The sequence below is a fragment of the Diceros bicornis genome, chromosome 18, assembly GCF_020826845.1.
Source record: "Diceros bicornis minor isolate mBicDic1 chromosome 18, mDicBic1.mat.cur, whole genome shotgun sequence".
NCBI classification, from domain to species: Eukaryota; Metazoa; Chordata; class Mammalia; order Perissodactyla; family Rhinocerotidae; genus Diceros; species Diceros bicornis.
Window position 1 is genome coordinate 29685266 of NC_080757.1, and position 18661 is coordinate 29703926.

The following is an 18661-nucleotide window of genomic DNA, read 5'->3' on the forward strand; positions in this document are numbered from 1 at the left end:
CCCAAGGCCTCCAGACAGTATCCACTAGGGTTCTAAAAGGAACCAGACCAACATTTTCTAGCTCCTTCATTCTGGTGACTGAGGGAAAGAAAGAGTGGGAGGGGGTATACATGTGTAGTGGATGGAAAGGAAACATAGACTGTCAAATTACTCTACCTCTTCAGTTTCTTTTACTAATAGAATTCCGAAACCATATGATTTTTACTGTGTATGTATGGGGGAAGTTGGAGATGGTGACCTTGATTAGAATGTGGCTCCAGAGGAATAAATGGAGGGGATGAGATAAGAGACAGTTGGTTATGAAAGATGTTAAAGTCTTGAAATAATGTGACCATCTGAAGAACTTTTTTAAACCAGAGTTTATAAAAATATCACTGATACAGCCTGCCCCCTCATTTCCTGCCCGAGGAGACTTCTTGGACTGGAGACACTTGTTTAATAATAGCTTGTCTCTAATATTCCCAGTAGCTACCTCTATGTGAGGAAAAGCTAGAAAACATTCAGGACATCGTCATGCAAAGTTTCAGTAGCAGTGACGCCTACACGGAAGCCTTGGAACTGCAAACAGAGGCTGGGGTCACACCAGTGACATCTGATGCAGTCCAACCAGAAGTTCGATTTTTGTTTTGGGGGGGTGGGGTGAGGAAGCAGACTATATTAAAGGACTAAAATAATTTCTTCTCTATACTTTCACACTTGTTTTTATTTTTTTGGCGGGAGAGGGGATGTTCGGGTACAATTTCCCATCATATGTGGAGTTAAGGGCAGGATAGGGAAGCTCAGCCCTTCACCCAAGAATAACCCAGTAATGACATCTCTACGCGTGGGAAGTGTTTCCCTCAGCACTGGGAGGATCTGAGGCTGCACCCCAGTGGGATTCCGTGCTTCAGTTGGAAGGCTAACTCAGATGCATAGCACAGCGAGAGTGCGGAAGGTTTAGCTGGGATGAAATACCCGAGAGCAGAGATGCTCGAAGTCGAAGGGGCTTCTCCCAAATTGGAAGTGGGAGCTGTGCTGCGCATAAGGGACTGAAGAGCCGTGACCGCCGTGGTCTGTGCCTTCCGTTAAGGGTCTGATAGGGACGCGACGCTGCCGGGCACCGTGTCTGAGTCACGGGAGACGGCCCTGCGGTGCCCAGAGACCCAGCGCCAGACCCTGGCGTCCTCCATCTTCTCTCCTGAGCTCCCCCTGCTCCAGCTGCCTGAGCCACGGACCGCAGCACCACACACCCCCGCGGGGGGGGGACGCCGCGCCCCATCCCCGCCCCCGGCCCCACCCCAGCCCCCCCGCGGGGGCCCTGACCCCACCGCCGGCAGGCACTGGCTGAGCTCCGAGGCGGCGAGCCGGCAACGGGGACGCCCAGAAGGGGTCCGGGCAACGGGGGGCGGCGGCGGCCGGGTCGGGGCTCCCCCCCCGCCCGCGCTCGCCGCGGCGGTGGTGCGTCCCGGAGGTTACCGGAAGTGGCCGCGCTCGGCGCTGCCATGTTGAGGAGCCGCCGCTGCCGCTGCCGCCGCCGCCGCCGCCGCCGCTTTGTTGTCGCCTCCTCCGGCTGAGGAGGCTCCCCGACGGGGGGAGTGGGGAGGAGGGGGGTCGGCTGCCGCAGCCATGGAGGCCAACTGGACCGCGTTCCTGTTCCAGGTACTGGGGGCCCCCCCGGGGGGGCACGGGGGGGACAGGGGGGCCGGGCCCCGGGCTGGCGGGCGCTCCTCCTCCCCTCCCTCCCGGCTCCGCTCTCCGGCCCGGCCTTAATCCCCCTTTGTTTTTCCGCCCGCCCGCCCCGGCGGAGCGGGGCTGCTGAGGTGAAAGGAGGCGGCCTGACGGGGTGCGGGGGAGAGAGCAGGCCTCGGGGTGAACCCCGCGCCCCCCCTAGCACACACACGCACACGCACACACCCTTGCCTCCCGCCCTGAAGGGGAAGGGAGGAGGCCGGTCGCTGTCACCACCCGCGGCCCAGAGAAAGGAGGGCGCCGGGCCGCTGGATAGCGCGGGCCGCTCGGCCACGGCGCGCCGGGCCCGGGCCCGCACCGTGGGGTGAGGGGGTTCCCCAGGTTCCACTCTGAGTCCCCCCCCACTTCATCTATCTTTCGCTCGCTCTCCCTCCTTTTCACCTTCCTCTCCTCTTTTTGTGCGTGTGTTGACTTTTTGACCCCCCATCCCCGCGAATAGCGGGTATCCCTGGGTTCCCAGCCACTCCCCCTTCCCGCCGCCCCCTCTCGTGTTTACCCAGTCGGGGGGTGTTGTGTGTGTCCCCTCCCCAAACTTTTTTACTGGATTTACATTTTGTCTTTCCCAAGCCTCTGCCGAGCCTTGGCAGCTGCCACCCTCTCCCTCTATCCAGCTCTCCCGCCGTCCCATTCAGCCCGGGGAATCCCCCGGCCGGGCCGGGCCGGGGCGGGGGGAGCGGTGGGGGCCGGGACTCCGGGAGGCCCGACCTTCTCCGGAGCGCTTTTCTCTCTCTCTTCGAGCCACCTCGAACGTTTCCTCCAACCAAGTGGGGGAGACGGAAAGTGGAGAGAGCAAACAAAGTCCGCTTACAAAGCCCCCAGATGAGTCATTCGTTGGGGTGTTGGTCTTCACTTTTTGCAGGAAACTTGAAAGTGACTGTAGCCGATACATTGGCAGTCCTCTTGCCCGCCCACTTTAGGTGAGGGACCCCCTATTTGGAGACCTAGGCTGGAACTTAATTTTTTCCTTCTTAGTTTCTATTTGCAAACGAAGCACTCAGTGGGCAGTAGTGATGAGCTCACAGGGAAACTTCGGAACCGGAGGAGCTTAGGAAGCTCGTCACTTGAAGTGCGTTCTTCCCGCCTCTCTGAGTTATTTTCCTTCTTTGAATAAGTTTGTGAAATCCCAAACGCGTAGCTTGGGCGCTTGAGACCTTTTGGAAGTAACCAGAACGGACGCAGAATTTTCAAAAAGGCCTCCCAGCCACTGGGCCCATCCTTGTTCATGTAATATAGGGAATTGGATAACTCAAACATTACTCTATTGTGTAGAGCTGGTTTATTGTTTTAAGACGTATATTCTTTTAACTGTGAGTAATTTTTTACGTAGTTGAAATATATTCAGGCTGCTTAAAATTGAAGACACTCAAAATTGTAGAACTCAAGAACTTCTCCCTTTTCTCATTCTGATCTAGTATGGTTTTATTGTGCTTTGATGAGCTTGATAATGTGTTGTCAACTTAAAAATGCATTGAAAAAGAAATGATATATAACCAGTTGGCATCCAGGTTGGTGTAAAGGTGGCAAATGCCTTCTCTAGAAAAAGCTTTCAAGTGGTCATTTTAAAATATGGGATTAGTGGGGCGCTGAAGTGATTTTCACGTGATGAATGATTTAAATTTACCATATTAAACTTGCTATCTGTAAACTTAATGGAGATTGAAAAAAAGGAGAATTTTTTCTGCAAAAGAAAAACCCATAACTAATTTTTGGAAAGCTAGTTGAAAAATGTTTTGGAATACTTTTTGTTACTCTTTTCCTGGATAGAACAAATGCCAAACATTTATTAATCAACTTTTTAATTAGATTTTATATTATTTAATTTTTTTCAGCTATTAAAATCTTTTTTCCACCCAATGGAGAAGTGTGAAAGCTAATATTTGATCCTGGGCTTGGCAATGTGTGCAGTGAAAATTGTTGGAAAACTTATAATTTAGAGCCGAGGACAGTTGAATGGGTAAAGAGAATATTTCAGTCTTTTCTATGGAAAGGTATGAATAGACTTACTCAGTTCTAGTTTTAAGTAATTTTCACTGGGGAAATGGAGAGTTAAACTCCCTTGTTTGTTTCCTGGAGCATCCTATTGAGTTTATATTTTAAAACATTTAACACCTGCTTGCTTTCCAGATAACCTGGTGGAAAGTGAAAGCCATGCCTGTTAAAATGTTGATGGATGATTCTTCTAACAGGACATTCAAGATATGAGTCACTGATGCTAATTTGTTTCAGTACAAAATCTTTTACCCTCTGGCACTGGAGATTTCATGGTGCCATATTCTACCATGCTGGGTGATGAAATAACTTTTCTGTTTCTTTTTTGCTGGCCCCAAAAAAAGGAAAGCTTGGGCAGGGTTAGTTGAATGAGATGGGAGATGAAGTTAAACCTTTGATTTGATGATGCTAGTCAAATAAAAGTCTACCCAGAAGTTATATATATTTTTTAAATCACTTAACTGAAGGCAGGCCATGGTTGTTATTTTACTCTGTCTCTCCCCCAGAGAACAACTTGGGGAAACCCAGTTCCCCTCTTAGAAGGCTTCATGTAGAAGTGTGGGGATCCTAGGAATCCTCAGAGAGTGATTCCTGTAGTGGTCGAGGCATTCTACAGCCTTTCACCCAAGAAGCAGGGACCTGGTGTGACCCTCGTGTGAGAGTGAGCTTCAGCAGTGCTGTAAAAATACTTTATGTTGCCACAGACATCTGAATTGGTAAAATGGCAGTAAGTGCTTTTAGTACTCCATCGAACTAATGGTTGTTTAGAATTTAAAAAATGCCTCTAAACACTGTAAAACACTGTAAGTCTGAACTTTGTCCGGAAGATTTGCGTTCCCTATTATCTGATCTGTTAGCCTTTGAAATTGTATATCTGGAGCTATCTTCAGCTATTAACCATTTGTGTACTGTATGGAAACTTGGATATCCTACAGCCAGGTTGGAAAGGGGGTAAGATGAGAGTCTAAGTTCTTTAAAGTTTCTACTGATGTCACCTGTGTAGACACTGATTTTTATGGGAGCTCCATAAATTAAATTAAAAGTGGACTGTGATTCACTATGTTAACTAAGTCCAGAAAGATACTCATACGTAAGCACACAATTTCTGTGAGTACTTCCAGGACTCAAAGGGAGATTCAGTCAAAATAAGATTAAGTTGAAACTAGTAGCTCTGTATACTACACCTCCTAATGATTTGGGGAGACTGGTTCCAGGCTTAGCTGTTGTGCTGCCATCAAGTAAACATGGAGCAATGTGTGGTAGATGTTCTTATCCCTCAGAGGAGGAGCTCTGTGTGACTGTGTGTGTCTGTCTCCTTGTTTTTTTCTCCTTAAGTTAACTGTAGGACTTGAGATTATAGAGGGAGAAGGGTAAATAAGTGTCTAGAGTGTCTAAGATGATGGGATGGGCCCCTCTCAGGACATTGTGTACTTAAAATATTTGGAACTTTTACCTCCGAGTGCATGTATCCTTTTAGGATTACAAAACTCAAGCATAGGGGTTTGGGCTCGCTGTGAAGAGTGTCAAAAATAATGTTGGTAAAGTACAACATATTAGGAAGAAGTATTTCAGGAATTTTTTCCATCATTTCCTAAATGTTGGTTAGAGGTATGGAGAAGTTTGAAAGGATCAAAACCAAGAGAGTAACTACTCATAAATACCAAGAACCTGATCCACGATGAAATTTTGGTTTCAGTGCAGCTAAAGAAAATTTCCAGACAGTGTCCAGCCCCCAGTTTTGGAGTGGAGAAGCACATTATAACAGCAAATTTCTAATACTTTAACGAAAACCTATAACTGCTGGAAGAAGATGAAAATGAAAGGAATTTTAATTATTTATAGTTTGTTTTCTCTTATTCTGTCTTTGAGAGTTTAGGTTTTGAACAAGTGTTGCTAAAGGGTGCAGACTTCTAGTGTGAGATTAGGTGAACTGAGAAACAGCTGACAGGTGTTTTGCTGTGGGCTACCTTCACAGATGCCATCCAGGTTGATTACTAGCAGATTTCATTTCAACCAAATTTTTCAGTAGAGTTAAGTGAAAACTTTAAAAGTAAATTTAACAAATAGCACATGTATTCAGAGAACTAGATTTCTTCTGTCACTTAGCAACAGCCCCCTTCCTCAGTCACTAAGAGTTTTCTGATGGAAGGGGAGAGACATGGTGCCTGTCTTTTCCTAGGTAAGATAGGCAAGTAGATGATTACATGTATATATGTGTATGTGTATGAGTGTGTGGTTTGTGTGTTACTGCAGTAAGGTACTGTTAAATACTTAAGTCTGGAGTGTAATTTTTTTGACAAGTTATTTAAACTTGGTTTCAGCACTGACAGACTAATGCAAACTGATTTTGTCAGCTGGTGTGTCCCTTATGAACCAGGGTGGTGTGTAGTTTAGTCAGCTGTTTGGAAGCAAGATCACTGTCAGCAACTTAGTTGCAAAGGTTTTGTGTCTGCAGTGATTCTAATGCTTTGTATTGGGAGCTCGGAGAATAACTAGGTGGTTGCTGGATCTCTGCTGCAGAGAGTAGCTTAAAGGCTCCTTGGTTGTTTCTTCTGGTCTCTGTTGTCTGGAGCATGTTGAATTTTGAAGGTCATTGTGAGAGGCTGGGTTTCTGAAGTATAAATGTTTGGTTTTAGGCCCATGAAGCCTCCCATCACCAACAGCAGGCAGCGCAGAACAGCTTGCTGCCCCTCTTGAGCTCTGCTGTGGAGCCCCCTGATCAGAAACCATTGCTTCCAATACCAATAACTCAGAAACCTCAGGCTGCGCCAGAAACGTTAAAGGATGCCATTGGAATTAAAAAAGAAAAACCCAAAACTTCATTTGTGTGCACTTACTGCAGTAAAGCTTTCAGGGACAGCTATCACCTGAGGCGCCACGAGTCCTGCCACACAGGGATCAAGTTGGTGTCCCGGTCAAAGAAAACCCCCACCACAGTGGTTCCCCTTATCTCCACCATCGCTGGGGACAGCAGCCGAACTTCGCTGGTCTCGACCATTGCAGGCATCTTGTCAACAGTCACTACATCTTCCTCGGGCACCAACCCCAGCAGCAGTGCCAGCACCACAGCTATGCCCGTGACCCAGTCTGTCAAGAAACCCAGTAAGCCTGTCAAGAAGAATCATGCTTGTGAGATGTGTGGGAAGGCCTTCCGAGATGTGTACCACCTCAATCGGCACAAGCTCTCCCATTCGGACGAAAAGCCCTTCGAGTGTCCTATTTGTAATCAGCGCTTCAAGAGGAAGGACCGGATGACTTACCATGTGAGGTCTCATGAAGGAGGCATCACCAAACCCTATACTTGCAGTGTTTGTGGGAAAGGCTTCTCAAGGTACTGCATTTTGCTTTGCTCTTTTTCACTATGGTATCAGTGAACTTCAGGTTTGTCTCTGTATGATCTAGAAGGTTTATGTGAGAATAGTTGTGGGCAGGCCTGTGTTATTAGAGGAGATTGGTGATAAAGTATTACACCTCCAGGTCTAATTCAGTTTGGTGTGGTTGACAAGTGGTGACATAGTGATTAACTTATTTTTTCATTTAAGAAGTGCCTTGGTGGACTCAGGCCTTCGTTTGGCACATCATTACTTCTTATCATTGCAAAACCACTCGTTTCCAGTCCAGTTAGGTGACTAGACTTGAGGTTCACTGTCTGCTCAAATCAAAGAAACTTATTTCCTAGAAGTTGGGATGACCTTGAATACTCTTAAAACTTTTAGGAGAACGTTTTTCCATTTTTTTGTGGTGGCTGACATTTCACTAATTTTCATTTTTAAAGGCTTTTAAAGTTAATACTTAGTAGCTGTCTCTGGCAAGTGTTAGAACTAAAACTTTGGGTATTTTGTAATTGTAAAGAATTGAGATCTAATATGATTTGATGTTGACTAGGAGAGAAAATTAACAGGTAAAGGACTAAGACTTTTGTTTATGGTAAGAGAGGTAAGAAGGCTTGCACGGGGGGGAGGGGGGGATTGGTGATTCTGCTAGCTTTATTTAAAATGCCCCCCACCCGAATCTACCAAGCATGTAAACATCACAGTAAGTAGCATTTCTCTATGTGTGTTCCATTACATCTTCTGTTGAAACTCTCTCTTTCACAGGCCTGACCACTTAAGCTGTCACGTAAAACATGTCCATTCAACAGAAAGACCCTTCAAATGCCAAGTAAGAGTTAAAATGACTTATCCTTAGTGTAGCACTTAATGCACATTATCCAGAAGGTCTGAGCCAATCAAATCTCACCATTCTTGAATAGTCTTAAAATCACTGACTTGAGTAAATGTGGTCTATTTGAATTCCAGTTTTATAAAATATAAATGACAGCTTCTATTTCTGTGAGGCAAGAGCATTTAAAAATGTAAATGTGTTGTTTTTGTTAAGCTACATTTCCCTTTCCTTGAGCAACAGTATTTATTGTTATAAGAAAAAAAATTTACAGTCTTGCAAAGGTCATTGTGTATTTGAAATGAATGAAGTGCTTTAAATTAATTTCTGGGTTGATGGTTGAGGTTGTTTTAACTGTAATAGAAGAAAATATGAATTTTCTCCCAAATGTTATCACTTATTGGATTTTTTTGTCTGCTGTTGCCAAATTGGAGCATTTTCTAGTTGTTTGAAAATCAGTTCATGTTAATGATTTTATTCGACATAAATTGTGATAATGAAAAGGTTAAGAATCTTGCTAAATCAAATGACTGTTTTAGGCATCAGTAATTCTAGTTTGTTGCTGGAAGTCTTTTTGTGCTTCTTTCAGTTAAATTTGTTAGACTGATTTTATTAAGTAAATGATATAAATTCTAAGAAAAATCCAGTTGGAGGAAGGAAGCTAGTGTCATTGAGTGAGTGCCTGCTATGTGTGAGGCGTTGGGCCAGGCCCTTAATCCACCAGTAATTTTGTGAGGTAGGTATTATTATTCTCATTTTACAGACGAAGAAACAAATTCAGATAGGTTAACAAACTTGCTCAGTGTTATACTGTTTAGTGAACTGGGGAGCTGGATTTAAATCTAGGTTTAACTGGCTCTAAAGCTCACATCTTGTCACTACTGTGTTGATATTTTTTCTTCCCCCAAAATGTAAAGGTCTAAAATTCCCCAAGTGTTTTATTATGATTATGATTCTAGGTAACACATGCAATTAAAATTCAACTAACTTAGTCTGCTTGCTGACATGGGTAGGGTAAGGCCTAGAATAGAACATACTTTAAAATGAGTAGAACAGGATAGTCTATATTTAAAAAAAGTTTTCCTCCCTCATGCAGACGTGCACTGCTGCCTTTGCCACCAAAGACAGACTGCGGACACACATGGTGCGCCACGAAGGCAAGGTATCGTGTAACATCTGTGGGAAGCTCCTGAGCGCAGCGTATATCACCAGCCACTTAAAGACACATGGGCAGAGCCAAAGTATCAACTGTAATACATGTAAACAAGGCATCAGTAAAAGTAGGTGACCCTTCAAATTGTATTTCTTTTGCATTTCAGATTGATGAAATCTAGATGTTTTTATAAATATCGAAGGTATTTTCACTATGCTCTCAGGACTATATTAATGTTTATCTTACATGTTTCCTCCAAATACTGAAGTGTGCAAACACACATCAATGGAAAGTGTGTATTAGTGTTGGAAATAGACTTCACATGCGTGTATACAAACATCACTGATAAGCTGTCCACTAATTCTGCTTTCAATCCTGTGCTTGTCTGCTGATAACACCCATGTTAGAAGAGCAGAATTCCCCTGTAGCTATTTTTCAATGTGTCCCTCCTTCTGTGGGGTTTGAATAAAAAGCTCTAGTGTGTTAGAGTTGTGGCAGCAGAAGCCACACTAGGAAGTTGCATCTTATACCAGGTGATTTTCATTGTTTTTATTTAATGTTAGGAAGATTCTCAAGCATCATTGTCTCCTGATTGTATTAATAACATGTCCTGAATGATCTTAGAGATGAAAGCAGTGTTAATAAGTTTGCTTTTCAAGCCCAAATCTGTAGAGAAATGGGATGTCATATTATCATATCCATTTGAAGGTTTAAATGCTTTCCTTACTTTAATTTAGAGTTGAAGATAGAATGTTCCAGGGACTTGCGGATAAAATTCAGTACTTGCATTTACCTAGGCTGTTTCTTTAAGATCGCCCTAACCACCAGAAGAAAGTATTTTCCTAATTCTGTACTCTGTTATATATGTACTTTATGCAGCAGAAACATCAAATTCTCAAAATAGGTGGCCAAAAGTGAATGGGAAAGAATGCTTAATGTGTTTTAATCTCAACCATTTTTGCATCTTTGTAAGTACATTGGGTTTATTATCTAGCATGTCATATTTTGTCAGCTTTACAGGAATTCACTTTTAGTGTACATCGTTGTGGTCAAGTAACCAAGTATATTAGCTATTTTGATGAGCATTAATTAGTCCATGCTAATATTACCTAAGTTCCATTCTAAAAGACACTTGCTTTTTAATATAGCAAAGAATCTTTTTTCTTTTATATTGGTTTTCCCTAGCTCTCTAGATTTTTTTATTAGTTTACCTATTTTGACCAATATAGATATAAGCAGCAAAAAAGATGCACTGTAGTAAAAACTACCAAGTCAAATGATAAAGATCATAGAGGCATGAGGAGTCAAAGTATCTAAGTTTTAGGTTTTGAAAAAATGGCCACACTTTTTCAAGGTAAATACAGTGTTCCTGGTTTTCTTTGGAGTAGCATGCATGAGTGAAGAGACCAGCAGTCAGAAGCAGCAGCAGCAGCAGCAGCAGCAGCAACAACAACAACAACAACACGTGACGAGCTGGCCAGGGAAGCAGGTGGAGACACTGAGACTGTGGGAAGAAGCTGTCAAAGCAAGAAAGAAAGGTAAGATGAGGCTTCCAGTGCTCAAAGTATGGCAGAGAAGTGTTTTCTTTTAGTATGCCAAGTGATTAAAGAAGCCACAGTTTAGGGAATCTAGCTTGATGGCAACATGCAAATACTATACGCTGGGAAGTATCTGGTAAAGTTAAGTTATTGGCAACAAAGCTTCCAAGCTTCCAGATAAATTTTTTTTGCTAGGAAAGAAAAATTCTCAGTACTTCTTGTCATGTTCTTTCTTTTGATTTACTTTTTGTTATAAATATGGAGCCAGATTTTGTCCTTTGCTATGTGTGCCCGGAGTTCCATTTTATGTCAACCTCCATGCATTATGTGCTTCTTTCTAAAATATTCCCACTTTTAGAAGTGGATGAAATATCCTTATGTTTACATAAGTTTATTTTCTTACACTGTGCTATATTCTGCTCTTCAGTGTTCTTTCTGCATTGTATTATTTATTATGTGTGTCGGACTCTATAATGCTGATTGATGTCTTTTCTCTTGGTCTCACCTTTAATGTCATTCTGTCTGTCACTGGGGCTGGCATTAGCTTAACATGTACGTACTTCAGTTGTTAGGGACTTTACTGTAATTGTTACTAAAATTGAGAATGGTTTGCTTTTATCTCATATATACCTTATGAAGAATCAGTTGGAGTGCCAGTTTTCAACACAGCTTTTTAACTTACTAGTTGTAGCTTTGGCTTCTGTACTGTTGTGCAGCCATTTCAAATAAATCGTTTTGTCAATGTACCACCAGCCACAGGACAGATTCCTAAATTCCTTCTTTCTTCCCCCACTCCTGCCATGTCTTACTGTTTTATTTTAAATTCATAAGGAATCCTCTGCATGTAGGCTCTTCTGTAATTCCTTTGCTGTGTAGTTTCTTCCATCCTTTGCTTTCATATAGTGTGGCTGTTCCCTTCCTCAGATCCTTCTAAACATCCTGTACTTGGATAAAGATAAAAGGAATAGCATCCCTTTACATACATCTACTGGCATTGGAGGAAAAGAATGCAGCAGTCCAGATAGGCTTTCCATCCTTCCTCAGGTGCTGCTTGTTCCTATCTTCCAAATGAAGATTTGTCATTATTTTGATAAAATGTTTTGTGGTAGGAGAAGGGGTGGAGAATGGGGGTGGGGGGAGCAGAAAAATGTATATGTGTGTATATGCTATGATAATTGTATAGTGGGTTGAAAGCATATTATGAAAGACATTTTACTTAGAGAAGGAGTGAGAGTAAAAGTGTTTAAGTTCTAGCAAAGGACACTGTTAGATTCAAAAGAAAATGTGGGAGGAAAGGTAAGGGATATGGCGCATGAGAGAGTGAAAACTCCTTTAATGAAAATGGGAGGAGAATATCCTTAGCAATGCTACCAGCACCACAAAAGTGAGTTGGTTTTCTCTCTCTTTCTCTCTGCGCTCTTCTATTTGGTATTATATTTCAGTTTGCTTGCACAATAAGACTCAATTGTTTAGCTTATCTTTGACTTCCATGAAACAAAATGCTATTGTATTCCGAACCCTTGTAGCATGAATCTCTCTGGAAATGACCACTAATGTTAGAAACTTCTGTATTCATGTTAGTAAATGTTACATTTTGGGGAAGAGGAGACTCCTGACCTAAAAACCTAAACTTGAATCAGCAATGTCCCTTTTAAATATTGGGACTATATAAGGTAATATAAGTTCCCAAACCTGGATGACAGTGAGATCATCATCTCAGGAGCTTTTTAAAAATACAGATTTCCCAGTTCCATCTAAATCTCAGTGTTAAATTTGCTGGGAAACCATTTTTTTAAAAAGCTCCCTAGATAAGTGAATTTCATCATCAGCCAGATTTGGGAACCCCTGATGTGGAGTATGGAGTATGCCAAAGTTACATCATATTGATCAAGAAAGGGCTGCTTATTGACTCCAGAGTCTACCTGAGGTGATTTGACCTATGTGTGGAATGCATGCAGACCTCCATCTTTAGTCTCCAGGGCATTTCCCCACTTTGACAGCCAAGTCACAGCCAGGCCACCCATCTGTCTTCTTACTGATGTTTTCTGACACACCAGCAGGTGGTGTTGAATTTTCTGAGGGGTGGGGTGGGGGTGTCACCTCTGAGGGAAGTTTTCTTTAAGAATTGCCCAGGCTTTGCTGGGTAACAAGGACTGGGATCCCCTAACTCACTGCAGGGTCTCCCCTTGCCTGTTTAGTCCTCCTTGGTATGGATGGTGGTATGTGTAATATGTGCAGTTAAATGACACTAGGCATAAAGTCAGTGATTATGTCAGCATCAGAAAGGGAAGAAATAGGAGTGAGGAGGAGAACATTAACCTACTGAGGGATAGTTTTTTCTTTCTTAATATGGTAAAGAAACATAACCAGAAACAACAGGATTATTTAACTAAAATGATTTTTCTAAGACTGAAATAAACAGATGATATTAAAGTAGTTTATTTATCAGTCCCTACTTACGGATTTTTAAAACCTTAGCAGAATGTGGCTTTACCTCTGAGAAGTCTTTAGAGTATATAGCACTGAGGATATACACCTCTGCCTGCTAGTTACAGTGTGCCTTCTGAGAAGATTTTTCTGATTATCTGTTATTGTGTAACCATCGGCCCAGTGTACACAAGCTCTTTTCACCTGGCCTGCCAGTGGTTGGCACTTCCAGCAAAGTGTTTAGAACTCAGAGGAACTGCATGGTAGTGAGAATACTTAGCCCTACTTGATCCCTCTGCCCCTCAGAGTGCCTTGCAGAAATTAGCTGATCTTCCCAGCATCACTGTGAGGTAGGTAAGTAAATCTAAACTTGAACCCAAAAGCTCCAAAGCTAGAGAAGTTGCTAAGTCTTTGCGGGAGGTATAGCATCAGATTCACACACTGGGGTTCCTGGCCCCCAGTATTGTACTCAGGAGGATCCTTCCTTCCTGTTGACCACTTGATAGAAAACTGTAATTTAATTTATTAAATGTTTGTCCTTTTTAATTAAAAGAAGATGATTCAGAAACTGTGAATTTTGTTCACTGTTTTGAGAGTCTAAAGGCCCTTTTGTCTTCTTATTTTAGAAGCTGCTAACCTGTGCCAAACCTCCACGGCTGCTACGACACCTGTGACTCTCACTACTCCATTCAATATAACATCCTCTGTGTCTTCTGGGACTATGTCAAACCCAGTCACAGTGGCAGCTGCAATGAGCATGAGAAGTCCAGTAAATGTTTCAAGTGCAGTTAACATAACCAGCCCAATGAACATAGGGCACCCTGTAACTATAACCAGTCCATTATCCATGACCTCTCCTTTAACACTCACTACCCCAGTCAACCTCCCCACCCCCGTCACTGCTCCAGTGAATATAGCACACCCTGTCACAATCACGTCTCCAATGAACCTGCCCACGCCTATGACGTTAGCCGCCCCTCTCAATATAGCAATGAGGCCTGTAGAAAGCATGCCTTTCTTACCCCAAGCTTTGCCTACATCACCGCCTTGGTAAACAGTATTATAAAATCAAAATATGGGTTAAAGTAAATATTTACCAGCAACTTACTTTTAGTTTATTAAAGCAAAAAGTAAACCATGAAATTGGGAGATTTTATTACATTAGTTAATAATAGTGTAGTAGCATTTTTCTCCAATTTGGCTGGGATTGTTCAAAGTAGAGTGTGTATGTAACTTATCACTGGACCACTTTAGTTTAATCAGAAATTCCTTTTAGCTGACAGCATTGCTTAAACAGGATAGTAGTTGGCAAGATGAAATGCCAGAATTAAAACCAATCATAAAAAAGCAAAACCCATTTCAAAATAAAAAAACAGCATTACTGTTTCTAATCCCAAGAAATCATTTTATTCTAAACACTAGCAGAACTCCTCTCCCTGTACCGGGTGGATGGCTGATTTTAACCTGAAGTTCTAAATCCATGAATTGAGAGCTAGTGTAGAATTGTCTGTGTTTATTGTTTTTATGAGTAAATACATGCATTGTCATAATAAAATGCATTTCAGAGAATATGCATTTTACCTTTGGGAATATGTTAATTTCAGGCAGCATTCCCTATGGGAAAGGTGATACCAGCTCTGATATGCAAAGCATATGATAATTTATCATTCTAACTTCAACATATAATAGGGATTGTGACCTGATATTTGGAGATGTAAATATTGCTCAGCATATTAATCCTGATGGAATATAGCACTGTAGTTGACTTTTTTAAAAAATGGAAAAAAAAAAAATCCCAACCAAAATATACAAATTGTGTTTTGGTAAGAAAAGGCCGCAACTGACAGAGGAGAAGTCAAGCATGCGGACAGGCAGACTCCTAACAAACGGAGGCCAGTGGGACTCCTATTCAGGAGCCAAGGAGTACTTTGGAACAGTTAAAATATGTTGCTTTAAATTGGAAGACGCTGGAGGCACTGGGATGTGATATGCCCCTCTCTCCCCCAATCAGAGCCTGTTGATATTACAACAGGGAAAGATGTGTTAGTTGCTCACTAGAGTTTATGTCTTATATTAAATTGTATACAGTTTTTATTCTAACCACTAACTAGGTAGTGTGCCCCTTCAGAACAAGCAGAGTGTATCTTTTTTTTTAATTTCTCCTTCCGTTTCTTAATCAAGTATTGTGCAGATTTGTTCAACTTTGTAAATATGGACATCACTTTTTTTTGTTTGAGAAAACACTTGTATCAGCTTTGTGGTGTTTTCAGGGAGACAGCTATCTGCACTCCCTGTAGAAACCCAGCAATGCACGTTAAGACATGTGCTTTTTATTTCTTAGCAGAATGTTTTATCTCTGTACATAAAGTAGAAACCAAAAGCTAGGGAAACAGATACTCTTTACACCATCATGCCACACATTAATGTTTTTAAAGCATTGTGTTTTTTAAAAAGTTACTAAAACCAAGACTCTGATTTTTTTTAAGTTGCAATATGTTTTTGGTTTTTTTCCTATTTTAATCTTACAGTTAAGAGAAATGGAAATTAGTTGTGTTAATCTTGCAGAATGTTTGCAGGACTGACTATCAAACTGGATGACTTCCGTTTATACCCCACTGTGTCAGTTCAAGCATCAAAATACCTTGCATCTGAGGCAGACTTCCTACATCAGGGACAGGTATCTGTGTGTCATTATACAAAACAGTTCTAGGGGGTTGAACTACATAGTAAAAAATAAAATAAATAGTACTTAGTGTAAAATAATTTTATAAATGATCTTTTGTACTTTAGGACATTAAATTGTACAACTTTTGTATATATAAAAGCTTAGGAACTTTCTGTTTAGCAGGAAGGCAACACATTCCTACACTTTTAATGTATATGTTTGTTATAATGTCCATGTAAACATGCCCTATGTTTGTGCCTTTTAATTAGTTTGTCTCAATAAACAAAATGTAGAGAAAAATATGTAGCTATGACTTTGTTACAACTGTTCCTATCCACAGTACAAAGATGGTTTGTTTTTTAATATGTAGAGCATTATGTGTGGACTACTGGAAGGACTCACATAGGGAAGGCCCATGCATGGCCCTGCTGAGGCCTGGACTGGGCAGGTAGTGGCCATGTTTGGAGGAAGCCCACATTTTCTGGCATGCAGCTCCAGGACCGGGTTCTGGCTCTGCCTGCTGGGACTTGACATCTCTCTCTGGCTGGGCTGGCAATCGCGATCCTCCATGATTCAGACAGCCCAGCCTTCCTCCACAGTGGCCCAAAGAGCGGTCCTCAGTGGGGGCAGGTGTGGACCCTACCCCCAGGCTAGAGTGTGGCCGTCAGAACCCTGAAAGTATTAGTTCTTAAAAAAAAAAAAAGATATATACTAGAAATGATTGTTTTATCAATTCATTGTATAATAAACAGGAGTGAGACTTCATTGTATGACTTCAGTTAAAATGCTATTTTGTATGCGTTCTTTATTCACTTAAGAAGCTTGTCTGCAATAATAAAGCCACGTCGTGTCTTCTTTTGGGAGGGAGAGAGTTGGCAGGATGGGGGTGGCAGCGGGCCACTGGAAGGGGGGCCGAGTAGGTTGTGTGGTGAAATTCTCCTGTGTCTTGGAACTGGAATTGAGTTTTGTTGCTGATGAACTGATTCAACCAAGTGTTGAAGGCAAGACGGCCACTGCTCTATGAAAAAGCAGACTTTGTTTTTCCCTTCTGGTTGTAACCTGGTTGAGAGCTTCCCCTTTATCAGATTGGCAGCTAAACAGTTGTATTAAGTAATCCTCAAGTCTGACATCCAGCCTGTTACGCTCTAGGGCTCGCTGCTTGGCCTGCATTTGCCTTTTATTGTGTATCCATTTCCCTCCTAAGGTGTGCTCCTAAATGAAGGTTTCTATGTAAGCAGATGATGATTTTTCCTGTCAATACCAGCACTGTATTACTAACATGCAAAATACTGCAGATTTATTTTAACAAATTAAAGTTAACCAGTCACAAATGTTATGATGGATTGCTTAATACCTCAGAAGCTTCACCAATTCACTATGATGATAGAGAAATTTTGGAAGCACTGCTTCTCCAGGTGTACACATCTCAGGACTGGGCTGGAGAGAGAGGGAGGGACTAATGTCAGGCTGGTTGGGATTGAGATGCCACAGAGAAGGGAGGTTGAAATGTACCAGACTGACTGCAGGAAGGGAAGTACTCCTGCCCATCAGCTTGAGTAAAGCCCAGGAAGCCAGGCCTTGGGGCAGTGGCCATAGGCCCCTGACCTACCCAAAAGAGATGGATTTAGAACATTTCCTCTTATGCTCTAGGACCCAGTTTCTTTACTTGAAAAGGCTTTTAGGCTAGGTGCCCTACCCATTTGTGTTCAGTTAGATTCATCAGATATCTACTGAGTATCGGTAATGTGCCAGGCAGGGCTAGGCACTACAGGACATGTAAAGGCTATTAAGACATGGTTGCTGCCTCCAAAGAGGCTGTTAAGAGAGAGATGACAAGTACCCAAGTGACAGTATCACTAGACAGCAAATCAAGATGAATCTGACACTGCATTTAATGAAAAAGTTTTGGATACCTACATCTGTTTTAAATAGAAGTGAGGCTTTCCAAACTTCCTCTGATAATTGCTTTAGTCTCTTTATTGACTCGGTGAAACCAGCTGGAGGAAAAGTGTTCCCTGTGTTGCTTTTGTCTGGGAACGGGAAGTGTTATTTCACTGAGTTGCTAGTTAATCTTTCCAGTCCTAGCTGACCAGGTGTCTCTGCTCTTCTCAAGGGGCCCTGCAGTTTGGTCCTCCCTGGAGAGACCTGTGTTTGGGATGGAGAGGGAATAGCGGAAGTTTTCTCTGTAGTATCCTCAAGGATCGTTGGACTGAAAAATCCAATGTGTTCAGGGGATGGTAATCACTTTCCCCTCCCTGCCCTAATAAATCTGGCCCTCAGTCCAGCACCCTTTCCATTTCCTCCTTAAAGAGTCTTATAGCCTGAAAGAATGCCATTTGTCCCCATTTGGGCCTATAAATCTGCCCTACATCTGATCTGACCCCGACAGATTACTGGATAATCTCCCCCTGTCTTGTAAAAGTCGGGGGAGCAGGTCAGTGAGCAGTGCTTCGGGGCTGAATACTGACTGGGTCTGTGCGTTGATCGACACTCCAGCTTCTCTTGGCTGCCCACTTTTGGGCAATCCAAGGCCCATTTAGCTCCCATGAAAGAAATGGAGGGAGGGTTAAGGGCTTTGCTTTGGATCTTTGTGTGATCTAGCTCTCTCCTTGGACCAACCATTGGGGGTTGGCTAGTTAGCTTTCCCCTTCCCAAGGCAGGCACTTGATCCAGATCTTGGCCCTGGACCATGAGGGTCAAGTATACTTTACAAAAACTGCCCTGTCATGGTAAGGGAATGGATTTTCACACTTCAGATTCTGTATCACCACTGACTTCCATCATAATTTCAGAAATTTTCTTCATCCCTGATTATCTTCTTTAAGTTGACATCCCACCTCCCTAACAACCCCTAAATATCTCTTTGGAGAGTGTATAAAATAACACTTAAAATCACTATTCTTATTGGAGTGAATCCTTTCTGATGTAACTGCTAATCGTGCAGGAAGAATTCTCTGGGGTGTTTTTGTAAATTCACAGTGTTTATGGAGTTTTCTCAGT

The 18661-nt window shown here is 42.4% G+C and overlaps 1 protein-coding gene across 3 annotated transcripts; it reads left to right on the plus strand.

The window, feature by feature from the left end:
* The first annotated feature begins 1412 nt into the window (after nt 1-1412).
* VEZF1 (vascular endothelial zinc finger 1) lies at nt 1413-16992 on the plus strand. 3 transcript variants are annotated; one of them, XM_058560584.1, is made up of 6 exons: nt 1413-1638; nt 6354-7048; nt 7815-7878; nt 8957-9158; nt 10420-10569; nt 13623-16992. In XM_058560584.1, exons 1-6 carry the CDS (start codon nt 1606-1608, stop codon nt 14048-14050), a joined length of 1572 nt encoding a protein of 523 aa, XP_058416567.1. In that variant the 5' UTR covers nt 1413-1605; the 3' UTR covers nt 14051-16992. The 3 variants fall into 3 exon arrangements, with proteins under 3 accessions (XP_058416567.1, XP_058416568.1, XP_058416570.1); XM_058560585.1 differs by having other exon boundaries at nt 1419-1638; nt 8975-9158; XM_058560587.1 differs by lacking the exon at nt 1413-1638 and adding an exon at nt 3726-4444.
* The last annotated feature ends 1669 nt before the right edge of the window (nt 16993-18661 follow it).

Bases quoted from the DNA above. Each gene is read 5' to 3' on its own strand.
- VEZF1 (XM_058560584.1), top strand. From the start codon at position 1,606: ATGGAGGCCAACTGGACCGCGTTCCTGTTCCAG. The intron at 9,159-10,419 runs GTAGGTGACCCT...TCTTTGGAGTAG, and splicing joins TAAACAAGGCATCAGTAAAA to CATGCATGAGTGAAGAGACC. The intron at 10,570-13,622 runs GTAAGATGAGGC...TTCTTATTTTAG, and splicing joins TGTCAAAGCAAGAAAGAAAG to AAGCTGCTAACCTGTGCCAA.